The following is a 12,045-nucleotide window of genomic DNA, read 5'->3' as shown; positions in this document are numbered from 1 at the left end:
ACATCTCGCGCATCCAACTGCCTCGCAGAACCAGTCGTGGTGTTCCACCGCTTTGCCCGGATCCTCGCCTTCGCAAAGCACGCCGCCACCGCGCGGATCCTTCTGCCCGCTTGGGCCTATCCAGCTCGTTGTTCCAACGGCTTCCCACGCTCACAACCAGGCGACAGCTCTCTCGCAAACCGCCCTAGGCATCTCTCAAGCAGCTGGGAATCCGAAAGCTGGTCATCCAGTCGTCCAGCACAATACTCGCGAACTCCCAGCACCCGAAGCATTCTCGCGTCAGCCGCCTTGGCCTTCTCCATTCAAACTCAACAAACCCACACAGGATTTGCGGTTGCCTGTACGTCCCCGTGCCGCCCGCCTGTGGAATCCGACCAACTCGGCTCGTTCACTGCCTGCTCGTCGACAGTCTCTGGTTCGTCGCCAGTCGTCGCCACCTCCTCCACCGATCCCAGTTCCCCATCCGCTTGACGACGACCACGAGACAGCTGGCGAGGAGCGGACCACCGCCAGCGCGCAATCACCCCTACTCGGTGCACCGGCTCACCGGGAAGTCCGTCGTATCCCATCTGTGCGCAAGAGCTTGCAGGTTGAAGGACGAGCAAGCAACGACAACCGGAGCAGTCTGCCACCTTCGCTTCGTCACTCGTACGACGATAGCAGCGATCGCCTGCAGAAAGCTGCTCCAGCAAACCAGCTCCAAGCCAGCGCATTGGGAACGAAACCACGCCCTATTGGCATTCTCAAGCCACGAAGCTCAAGTATCGTACGAAGGGCCAGAGCTGTCAGCTTCGGGCTTGTGCAGCCCTCCAGTGCAGGAAGCAACAATTCTTCGCCGCGCGCTCTCGATAAGGGCAAAGGCAAAGAAGTCATGGCGCTGCCCGAAAATCCCGAGTCGTCTCGGGGATTCTCCCAGGACCTTGAGCGTGGCCCAGATGTGCTCGGGCGCCGCAGCGAATCTCACGGAGGTATACCAGACGACCTGGGCTCGATATTAGACTCTGAAGACAGCTCCATCCTTGGTGATGCCGACCAGCCAGACCTGGGCGACGAATGGGGTCCGCAACATCCTTGCTATCCGCATATGAATGTGCACGTCCCCTTGGATTCGCCCGAGTACATAAGTACGCGCATCATTAGAATCAAGAGGGATTGGCTGTTGCAGGGCGATCTTGCACCAACGTTTTCGAATCTGTACCCAGAAATTCTCGACCCGGCAGGGATATCGGAGACGGAGTTCAGACGTATCATTGATAAGCTCAATAGCGAGCTTGTGCCAATCTTCAACCCCTACAACTGGCGGAACATTCTTGACGGGGTTCTCGGCCTCGTAACCGGCTGGGTCTGGGATGACCTTGGCCTCACAAATACAAAGAGCAGACTCCGAAGCCTGGAGAGCTGGATAGAAAAGTGGAATGCCGAGATGGAGAAGACAATAGGCGCCGAGGACGTGTCTCTGGCGCCCAAGATTGTGCCTCTACGACGCACGGGATACATGAATGTAAGCGATACTCCTGCATGCGAGGCAACCGAAACACTGCTGACCTGACGACTACAGCTTGACATCCAAATACCGGATCCCGAAATCGCGCCCGCCGCTAGCGAGCGCACTAATACCCGTGAAGGGCCTGATCATGTGGCGGAGCCAGAGCCTGCCGTACTGGCAGGCTCGAGAGACGATGCCGCATAAGACGCCTCTGATGCATGATCCGCCCTTGCTGACTGACTCTTATGAGTTCTCTCGAGCACTTCGCGTCCCCTACACTGTAATATTTCCCCGCTAAAAGAGCCTTTGTTGTCCCCGTCGACAGTTCGCATATGAATGACGAAAGATACCCCCGAGCACCCTTGAGTTGCACCTTCTGCTCTTATACGTACATAGTACCTAATTATCATCACCCGCGAGCTTCTTGCATTTACGCTGGAGCCTCACAATAGAAATGTATTTTTTGCTGCAAAGAATCCATTCCCCTTAACGGGCATCGAGGTTATTCGTGCATTGTTTCCATACATGCTCCAAGTATCCTACACATCACAGAGCGTGCTGCATTTTTTTCGCCGTACTTGAGACGGTCGGGCTTCCTACACGGACCCTGACGACAGCTCGAATGAGGATGCCAAACTGCCGGCATCATCGCACTTGAGCAGATGGTTGCAAGGGGGATCTACGGGCGTCTCTCCTCACATTTCTCTTTGATTCCGCGTACCTGTTTGCACGTCCCTGGCGGATCTCTCCCCCCTTCTTCGCGCACACTGCCGATCGTGACGAGCGAGGCACTCGCAAAGATCAGCGGGACGGCCGTGGCCCTGCCTCTTCCGCGCATGCTGAGGGACTGGTGGATCGTGTGGGGTGCTGCCGTGTTGTTGGTGGTGTCTTCGCTGTCGGACACCCCAGAGAGATCATCGTCGTCATCGTCGTCGTCATTCTTGTAATCGTTGTAGTCGTGGTGCTTGTCGTTGTAGCCTCGGTTGTAGTCGATAATGCTGCTTGCGGGACCGACGTCTCCATTGTGTGGGAGGGCGGCGCCGGTGTAGGCCTCGTGCTCTTCCAAGCCGTCGGTTTGGCGACCAGTAGGACTTGTCCGGCTCGTATGTGCAGAGGTGATGGTGGCAGCCTTGGTCTTTCTTTGCTCGGTGGCAGGCGCGGCCGGTCCGTGAAATGTTTTCCGAGATGGTGGTGTCGCCACGGCGGGCGATGCTCGCGCCGACTGCGGTGGGCGGGGGTTGATCCAGATCTTGGTGTCTCCCGTCGCGCCGCTCTTCTTCGTGCTATCATGCTCTTGTATTCTGGTACTCTGTAGCGATCGGAGTATCACTTGTTCTGTGTGGCTGTTCGGCCGCCTTTGTCGCTGCTGTAGCAGATCTCGGCGGTGCTTGCCGAAGCCGGACACTGGCTGGCGGAGGTACTTGACGTTGGAGGATCGGGAATGCGATGGATATGGGCTGCCGGTGATGATGCTCCCACTCTGTCCTGCAAGTGGTGAACAGCGGGCTTGTGGTGGGATTCGTGGAGGCGGGCAATCACTTGGGCGAGTCTTTCCTACATGAAGGCGCGTATCTGATGAATGCATGTCAGCCACAGGACGATGGCTAGCGGGCGAAGTCCCTTGGGTAGGCGCTGCAGTCTTCGTCCCATATGATCTTGACGACTCTTTATGGTGTTTGCCGTTCACTGCTCTCTTCTGGGTGCTTGCTGGTGTGTTTGGTGCCCATACAACCATGTTCCTCGAGACCTGCGGGTATTTGCCTCCACGACTGAGATTTCCTGGACTTGCAGACGATTTGCCCTTTGTGTCTTGCTGGGCCTCGAGGTCGTGGCTTGCGTCTCGTCTTCTGCTGCCCCAGCTGGGGAGTCTGCTGCTCAGCATCCCACTCATGGAACTTGATAGAGTTGATAGGGAAGGCAGCGTGATAGCAGGAATCTTCGGAAGTGTCGGAGTCCGCAGAGACTGGAAGAAGGTTGTGCCCCGGTGCATCAGAGACGAGCCGCGGGGCGGGATCATGGACGCAATGATTTCAGAGTTCTCGAGGGCACTGGATGAGTCCAAGGTCGGCAAGAGAGACCGGCGGAAAGGGCCATCTTTCGAGGAGTGGTCTGGTCTGTTTGAGGCAGCAGAGCACGCGGGGGGCGTAGATGTGTGAGCTTGTGGTGGTCTTCGCGGCAGCAGTGGCTCTGGGCTTGCCCAGTAGCATGTGGGAGAGTACGGAGGTGATGGAGGTGTCCTTGGGCGAGCAGCGGACGGTAATGGTAGCAGAAGGTCGGCATTAAAGGATACACTTGAACTCTTGGCCTGAGTTGCAGATGTTGTCACCCGCGGGATGGGAGGCAAGAAACTGTCGTGTAAACCTGCGTGCTTGCTTAGACGGAAAGAGCTAAGTTAGTCTTAAGAGACAAGTTAAGTGCTAATCTATAACAGACTTACTGGTCCAGGGATTCTTCGAAACGGATTGGGTGCGGTTGGTCCAATGCACTCGTTCGTCTGTCAAGTTTGATTCCATGCCGACGGAATAGTCTCAAGCCCTTGCTGCACTTCCGATTCAAGCATTGCACAGCTGGCAACAAGCCGAGGCCTTGGGATATCGATACCCACATCTTCAGAGCGTCATCTGTTGCTCCAAAGAAAGCGACAACCACGAAACTCGTGATAATGGGGATCCACGGCTGCTCCAACGTCGCTCCAGGAACGAGCCAGCTCGGCACGAACAAGATGGCGTGCCATGGGTACGGAGAGCCTTCTTCACGCATGTGACGATAGTCGTACGGTCTCCGGCCGGAGAGTGTGTCTCGCAGGTTCTTAATGGAGAAGAAGAGCATCAATGGAACATAGAGCACGAGGATGCTCAAGCACATGCGGTAAAGCCGGCGGGTGGTGCGCGCGACTCGCCGGCACGCATCTTGGTTGATCCCATCCGCAAATATCACTGAGTTCTCTCGAGTGATGATCCGATAGCGTCTGTACATGATGTCTTTTGAAGGCGTTAGCAAATTCGCTGTGTGTGAGGTAGCGGAGTGGCTCACAAGCGAAAGGCATCGAGCCGAGAGCAAAGACTGCTGGGGGCGTATCAAACACCAGGGCCTTTGGCCAAGACCTGTCGTAGACGGCCGAGCAGCCCACGAGTGTGCCGATGATGTATCGCTGAGCAAGATCGAAATGAGTGAATAACAGCTGGAAGGCCGGGACTGCAAGGATGATACCAAGTTCCTCCACCAGTCTCTTCCTAGCCTGCGATTGACTATCGACGGTCGTGACGTTGTTGAGCTTGATCTGCGAGGTGAGGCGGCGCATGATGGCAAAAATGCTCGCCGCATATGCTGTCTGCGTTGGTGCAGCCACGTAGACCTCGATGTCGCAGAGACCGTGGCCACTCCACCAGTTCTCATACTGGTCGTTAGGCCAGATGGACGAGTTGAGCACAGTGAAGGAGTTCATGACGCCGATCGTCAGGATGAGCGAGACTGCAGCATACTGCTTGTTTCGAAGCAGGAGGCGCAAGGGCACATAGCATAGTGTTGTACCCAGAAAGGCGAGGAGGATGCGTAACACCCGATTCGCTTCGAGCGAGCTGTCGGTCGACATGGTGGTAACGTCTGGTAGCAGTGCGTTCCAGCCGATAGGACTTGAGTTTGTGGTCCAACAAGAGCTGCTCCTCTAACAGTATGTCGCGGTCTTGACCAATGTCGGAGTTGTTAGGTAGGTGGTGCAAGACCTCTGAGAGGGTGGACAGCCGGAAAGCCAGTTTGAGAACACCTCACTCAACATGTCTATCCTGAGAGATTTCTCGTCAGAACGTCGAGAGTGGTCAATTTGCACACAACTACTGGATGCACGGCGGAGGCTGGCAAGTGTCGACGCGACGTATTGTTGTTGTTGCTGCTGCTGCTGCAGACTCGAGCTGCAAAACCACAGCAACGGCGAGTGGGCACCCGCGCACTCCACGCCTTGCACTTGGGTCAGTGATTTACGAAGAGTGTATTGCTAGGTGTTTGAGGCGAGATGCAAGATGCCACCGAATCCCGAGCTGGAGATCGCAAAGCAGGCCTTGATCGTTCCACAAGCAGCTCACGTTTCCTGTGAAGATAAGATCAGCTATAGGTACCTTGATCCCGCTCGGCCCGAACATGTGACTTGAAGCCTCCTAGTCGTCATTTATTGCACATCAAGCAATACCCAATACAACCGACCAAGCACATTCGCGCAGCCAAGTACTCAGCAGCATACACTGACTTCCTCGAGCAGTATGGTTGTTGCTGCCACAAAACTCGCGGACGTGCATTACGTGGTGCTGCCCGGCAGCCGGGGATGTTGATAGGCTGGATGGCCATAAAGAGTGACACGATTAGGACCAATCTACACGCGGTATATTTCGACGTTTCGAGTCGGGACGAAGAGGCACTGTCATTGTTGCCCTGGTCTGTCCGACTACAGAAACCATGCCATTTGCCTTATCATGAAAACGAGTTGCCATAACTTGTCGGATTTAGCGGGCAGCATCTCTGAGCAGTGCCAAAATAGATGTCCAGGAAGTCAACATGAAATTGTGCTCCAGGCTCCAGATGCTGTTGCGGACACCGTGCCAGATATGCCGCAGGATGCCGAACTTGGGGTGACACAACGATCACAGGAATTCAAACCATGCATCAATACCTTTAGCTCAAGTTCTCTATTGCCTGTCATAGCTATGGCATAGCCTCGCTCCACAGGACTCGAAGCACCAAGCTGGTCCCACGCGGGTAACCGCTTTCTTGGTGTTGGTCCAGTAAGCAGACCATCGCAACCAGAAAAAGCCCACCACAGGCCTTGCTCAAGTTAGTAAGTTACCACCAGCGCCTTACAACATGCAAATAGTAAAAGCCGAGCAAATCGCATCATCAAAGTCCGCCTGCTCCATGCAACAGCAAACGGCCAAGAGTTGTCAAGTTTACCTTGAACCCTGCCTCGTGCAACGGAGAGGGGCCAGCCGACTTCTCAACACTGTACAAGTCAGCCCAATCGGGCAGTTTGTCCCAATCCTTCGAACTGTACCAGCCCATGATCGAGAGATGACAACACCTTGGCAGCAGCAGGGCTATGTGGCCAGCCCTGGAACAGGGCCTAGCTGACCCTGATCCCTGCAAACCGGCCTCCAGGGCGCGTGCCTGATTCGTCTGGCTCCTTACGAGAGCTGCACTTTCCGGGGATGGGTCATCCTGCATGCATTTTACTCGGAGGTGCGCATGCGGGTTCATAAAGACTCGGACTTCCCCTCTTTCGCTCTTGCTCGACGACCGTACAGCACGATGGGAGTCTGTGAGGGTAGACGTTATTCTCTCCTTGCGCGGAAAACCAACATCAGCAGACGCCATTGAGAAAAGACTGAAGTCGACGAAGCCGCCAACATGCCGGCCAGCGCGGTCCTCTCTCAGTACACCTTCGCCAACCTCGGGCCCATGACGACAACGTACACGGCACCCGCAGCATGCTACACACCGACACAGGTCGGGCTGGCGCCAGACTACTTGCCCGAGGCCGTAGCATACGTGTCGACTTGCGCGGAACGGTTTAGCGCCAGCGATTGCGTCCAGGCAGGATCGGTATTTGACGAGGACTGGGCAGAGTCGACGCGGAGGTTCATCCACTACTATTCACCTGGCCTCGTCTGCCCAGATCGGTGGACCACAGCAGGAGTTGCATCAAAGGGCAACGGGACGGCCATCGACTCCACGGGCGTCTTTGCACCGACAGGATTCGGGACGCATGCGCCGGTTTACAACCCTGCCTGGAACATTGCCATGGAGAATCTCGCCGACGGAGAGACGGCGATATTGTGCTGTCCCAGGTAAGTAGCAACCGTGAAGATCTTCTTGGAGACGTCTGTGGCGTGCCGCCCGCGGGGGGGGGGGGGGGGGGGGGGGGGCATTTTCTTTCAGGCATGGTCGAGCTCGATCGCTGATGTTTTCTTATCCAGCGGTTACACGGCGGGCGTTGGCGGCGGCGGGTGCTACACGAACTTGCCTGTGAGCATGTACACAGCCACGACTGGCTGCCAGAACCTGGCCAATCCGGACGCCGTGAGCACTGTGACATTCATCTTCAACGGCACAACGGCGACTGGTCGAGACATCGGCCCAGGCAGCGCCACGACGACGGTCAGCACCTTTCAATCAGGCGACCTCGACGAGATGACGGGTATTAGTATGCTGCCCATGGTGACCATGTACCACCGGACCGTGGACGTTCCTCCGAAAGAGACAAACGCCGCTGGCAAATTTGGGGTGAAGGGGGGTGACGGTACGATAGGGACACTGGTCACGGTGTGGGCAAGTGTGGCTTTGATGGGAGCCATTTTGTTTGGTGCTGCCTGAGTTGCACTCCAACGCGATGCTGGAACCGTTGTCCCCTGGAACGAGGGCCGTTGGAGATTTCGCATATGCTCAAATTAGCTCTGAGGGAGGAAAACACTAATAGGCGAGCTATAGTTAGCTGTTGATTTTAAATATGATATCCCACTATGGCCTTGGAAGACCTTAATTTGCTTACAGTACAGGGTCAGCGAATTTCCAACCGAAAGCTTGGAGGATTGCCCTCATCCAGGACGTAAGATCGACCACGCCATTTTGTGGCCGGCTAAGACAGTAACAAAGGAGCCTCGCGAGGAAGTGAAGGCTGGAAATAGCCGGGACATGGTCTAGGTCATTGATGGCCTCAGACCATTGACGCAAGGTGACAGCCCGCATGACAGTCACATTACTGGAGGTGGAGCAATCAGTCAAAGCTGATGGCAGGGCGCGTGCGCGTCGCGTGGCTGCGAGAGAGCTCTGGTGGGCGTAGGCGGGTTAGAGCTAAAGTGGTCCCGGTCCCTGCCCTCCCATCCCACCTGCCCGCCCGCATCCCGGCAGTCCAGGTCCCACGATAAGCTCCGTCGCCCGTAGCATCGCAATAGACCAAACATTGCGCCGAGCAAGCAAGCAAACACCCATTCAAACACCACAGACCACAGTCCCCCGCCACCCGCAGCAACAAAGACAGTCGCAAAGCAAACATGTCCTTCCTCACTCGCCGCGCCGTCCTCTCCTCTTCCGCCGCCGCCGCCGCGCGTGCCTTCAGTACCACCGCCCGCCGCGATATTGCCAAGATAACCATTGTCGGCAACCTCGCCGCCACGCCAGAGCTCAAGGCCACCTCGACCGGCCGCGAGCTCATCGAGTACGCCGTCGCCAGCAACAGCGGTCCCCGCGACAACCGCACCACCTCGTGGTTCCGTGTTGTCAGCTTCGCCCCCGAGGGTCCCCAGCGGGACTTCATCACCAGTCTGCCCAAGGGGTACGTTTTCTCTTGTCTCCTCTCTGGCCGCAAAGAGAGCCCTCTATAGTGTGACTCGAGGGCTTCCTTTTGCTCCTGCTTCGAGAAATATATCCCATGCGTTTCAATTTGCTGACCTGGGCCTGTCCATGGCACTACAGTGCTACCGTCTACGTCGAGGGCGATGCCTCAATGAACACCTACACCGATGCCGAGGGCAAGAACCGGTCGTCCCTGCGGATCATCCAGAGTACGTCTCAGCCTCGCCCCATGGTCTGCCACAAGGCGCACCCCCCCCCCCCTTTTAGGCAGCCCTCATATTTACATACTTGAAAGAGGTCAACCTCTGACTTACTAACCCACGCTTGCAAACACAGAGAACATGGAGGTCCTCCGCCGCCCCGCTGCTGCTGAGGAATAAAAAGCGCTCCCTGCTTTCGGGCATGCAGTGTGCTTTTTCCCTCCCCCTCCAAGCGACGATCTGTGATTATGAAAGAATGAAGATGCTGTAATGCTAGCACGGAATGAAAGGACGAGCACTGGTTAAGGCTCAACGATGCTCTCAGACATAACTCCACTCTTCGAAGAGGCCTTCTCTTCTTCTTGTTTTCCTTTTGTCTTCTTTTGGTAATGTTCTTCTTGGTCTACCACGGATGCAGCGCTAGATCTCACAAGGCTCGGGCATATCAGGCAGGGTAAATGTGGTGATATGGCTTCTGGGGGTCCGGCACGATGTGTAAAAAATATACCCAACTCGAGAATAACTTATGCTGCAAATTTTCAGTATACTCCCAGCTTGCGCGTTTGTGGAATGCATGACGATGGCTGGGGAGACACGTCAGATAAGACGAACAGTCAACAATGGAGCGGCCCTCGCTTAGACGAGGCTGCAGCTATCCATGCATCCAAAGCCCGCAGCCACGCCGCCCTCCTCGCTCTTGTCGCCCTTTGTCCGCAGCAGGTAGCCCGCCTGCTCGTTGTGCAGCACCTTGCCGCTCTGGCCGTCCCACAGACAAGTGCCGTATATGCCCAGCTCGCAGATGACGCCGCCGTGCTCGAGCTTGCCGTTGCGCAGGATCGTGTTGGTCACGGGCGGCGGCGTGATGAGCTCCATGAGAATGTACGACGTATAGTGCGCCTCGGGGATGGTCTTGAGGAACTCGGGGATCGCGGAGCGGTAGATGTTGTTGCCGCCGCCCTCGCGCTGGGGCTTGAGCACGTACTTCTTGCACAGCTCCGGGTCCTGGGCGATCTGGCGCGCCTTGAGCCCGGCCTCGCTGCCGTCGAGCGGGTAGATGTTTGTGAAAGTGGCTGCGAGCTTGGTGGTGCTCGTGGCACCCGTGGCGAGGAACTTTGTCAGGATGGACGGGTTCGACGGCGTCTCGGGCGTCGCGAGGACCTGCTGGACCTTCTTGGTCCCGGCGACCTGCGTCAGCACGGACGGGCACTTGATGGCCGCGGACCGCTCGAGGTGGTAGCGCGCCTCCCAGGCGGACTGGTCCGGGTAGTCGCCGGGGCCGTAGCCGCTGCGCATGTAGATGACGGCGACTTCAAACGTGCGGCCGGGATACTTGGGTGGCGTGTAGAGCAGCTCGCGGCCTGCGCCGTCTGCTATGCGTGTGTGCTGGAGAATCTCGGCATAAGGCAGGCGGAAGACGGGCACTTGCGGCTGTTCGGACTTTTGGAGCTCGAACTCGAGGTGCTTCTGGTCGAAGATGTTCCTCTCACCTCCTTGGACGAGGAAGATCACGCACTTGGGGTGGGATGTGGTTGGTGCTCCATATTCGATAAACGCTTGCCGGATGCCTCCTGCCAGCCCTGCCACGCTCGCGTTCCGCGGCAAGTCGAGCTTCCCAAGAGGAATCTCGTTCTCGAGCAGAGGATACTCCGTGGAAGCAAGATATCTATAATCGTTCATTAACACGAGGATGACAAAGGGTTCCGGTTGGAGGTCTTATGTCACCTGTGAAGTAAGCATGTCTGTGCAGACAGTCCGCCGAAGGAAGATGCGATGGTGTTGAACTCGACTTGTTTGATGGACGGCGATGAGTCTGGGGTGTCTTGGTGGACCATGTAATCGGACCTGAAGAGGCCAAGGCTTTTGTGCTACAGAGATGTGTTAGACGCCAGGGGGGAAGCTGCAAGGCCTCTGTTGCCGAAGTGTGTTGCATGGTATACCTGGACGTATCCTTCAGCCTTGACTCTCAGGTGAACTTTCCACAGCTCTGTGATGAAGTCATCGCTGTCGCCGATCCTATGCATTCTGGTCAATCGTCTGGGGTTTGGCAGCTAGGTGAGCACGGAACATACTCCTTGACTGTCTGGGCCAGGAACTCCTCATCCTGGCTGATCGCTGCATAGAGCTCGTTGTATGCTTGCTGCACACTGACGCCCTGATCAAAGCAGACCTTGGGGAAGGGGCTGGGGAACAGGGTGACGGGCACGGGCGTGGCGAGAATGCCTTGAGGATCAGCCTCGGCGGAGACGACAGCTGGGGGCGGCCGAACAACAAGCCCGTTGGCAGCGGCCCAGTCCTTGACGACTTCTGTGAGCCTCTCTCCCTCGGCAGGGTTTATCGAAGGCGGAAACGTCGTCATGCTTGAAGGCTCAATCGAGGGCGGGGTCTGCTGTGGGCTGAAAGAAGCGTACAGCGTAGCGTGGTGACGTCCACGAGCACAAGGACTTCCGAAATGCAATTGACGATGAGTTTTCCAGGTGTAACACAACGAGATGTTTCGGAGGAAGTGACATGCAATCTCAAATTTACAGATTGGACTCTGGCCTCCTTCCAGCTTCTGCTTATGAATCGCAGTTGACGTCTTAGCTTCCACCGAGGGCCGACCCCACCACGAGCCGATTTCGACCGCGACGGGACTTTGCGATAGCGGAGACGGCGGCGGGTCCCCCGTCTGCACTTACACGATTTCTCCCAGGGTCTCAACTAGGCGAAGTCACCAGGCAAACTGCTGTCAAGTCGGATCTGAACTCATCAACACTGGCTGTGTTCTGGCGTCCATGATGGGACTATCAACAGTTAAAGCCCAGCTAATCTGCTGAATCTCCAGGATAGATCTCTGCGCCGCCCGTATGTACTTCTAGTTCCGTTTAGTGACCTGAACTATTCGCAAAGTCTACCATCGACCCGCACTTACTCCGCGTCGTGAATCTGTCCACGGCCCAACATCTAGAGGTTGTATATCTGCCCTAAAACGAAACAAACCACTCGCGTGGCACCGACTTCCGAAAGCACAAACGGCACTTCCCT

At 56.4% G+C, this 12,045-nt stretch overlaps 5 protein-coding genes across 5 annotated transcripts; 3 read left to right on the top strand and 2 right to left on the bottom strand.

The window, feature by feature from the left end:
• Window positions 1-871: 871 nt before the first annotated feature.
• Window positions 872-1,690, top strand: B0I36DRAFT_372377 (Golgin subfamily A member 7/ERF4; the record flags this gene model as incomplete). The annotated part of the gene is made up of 2 exons (XM_046160110.1): window positions 872-1,501; window positions 1,559-1,690. 2 exons carry the CDS (start codon window positions 872-874, stop codon window positions 1,688-1,690), a joined length of 762 nt encoding a protein of 253 aa, XP_046017340.1.
• Window positions 1,691-3,919: 2,229 nt separating this feature from the next.
• On the bottom strand, window positions 3,920-5,130 carry B0I36DRAFT_403808 (GPCR fungal pheromone mating factor; the record flags this gene model as incomplete). Its single annotated transcript, XM_046161759.1, has 2 exons — window positions 4,520-5,130; window positions 3,920-4,467 (listed from the first exon to the last, which is right to left on the bottom strand). The coding sequence occupies exons 1-2, from the start codon at window positions 5,076-5,078 to the stop codon at window positions 3,920-3,922; spliced, it is 1,107 nt and encodes a 368-aa protein (XP_046017339.1). The 5' UTR covers window positions 5,079-5,130.
• A 1,747-nt stretch (window positions 5,131-6,877) lies between these two features.
• B0I36DRAFT_359807 (uncharacterized protein) lies at window positions 6,878-7,843 on the top strand (the record flags this gene model as incomplete). Its single annotated transcript, XM_046158197.1, has 2 exons — window positions 6,878-7,317; window positions 7,447-7,843. The coding sequence occupies 2 exons, from the start codon at window positions 6,878-6,880 to the stop codon at window positions 7,841-7,843; spliced, it is 837 nt and encodes a 278-aa protein (XP_046017338.1).
• Window positions 7,844-8,568: 725 nt separating this feature from the next.
• B0I36DRAFT_216483 (uncharacterized protein) lies at window positions 8,569-9,186 on the top strand (the record flags this gene model as incomplete). Its single annotated transcript, XM_046148972.1, has 3 exons — window positions 8,569-8,801; window positions 8,942-9,030; window positions 9,158-9,186. Coding segments are annotated over 3 exons (351 nt in total), but the record flags the coding sequence as incomplete, so codon positions are not given.
• Window positions 9,187-9,657: 471 nt separating this feature from the next.
• On the bottom strand, window positions 9,658-11,377 carry B0I36DRAFT_237685 (glutathione synthetase-like protein; the record flags this gene model as incomplete). The annotated part of the gene is made up of 4 exons (XM_046149549.1): window positions 9,658-10,684; window positions 10,744-10,886; window positions 10,959-11,034; window positions 11,091-11,377. The coding sequence occupies 4 exons, from the start codon at window positions 11,375-11,377 to the stop codon at window positions 9,658-9,660; spliced, it is 1,533 nt and encodes a 510-aa protein (XP_046017336.1).
• Window positions 11,378-12,045: the final 668 nt, after the last annotated feature.

Source organism: Microdochium trichocladiopsis (assembly GCF_020744255.1).
Source record: "Microdochium trichocladiopsis strain MPI-CAGE-CH-0230 chromosome Unknown B0I36scaffold_2, whole genome shotgun sequence".
Classification (NCBI taxonomy): Eukaryota; Fungi; Ascomycota; class Sordariomycetes; order Xylariales; family Microdochiaceae; genus Microdochium; species Microdochium trichocladiopsis.
The sequence above is the reverse complement of the archived record's forward strand: the minus strand, read 5'-3'. Positions and strand labels throughout refer to the sequence as shown.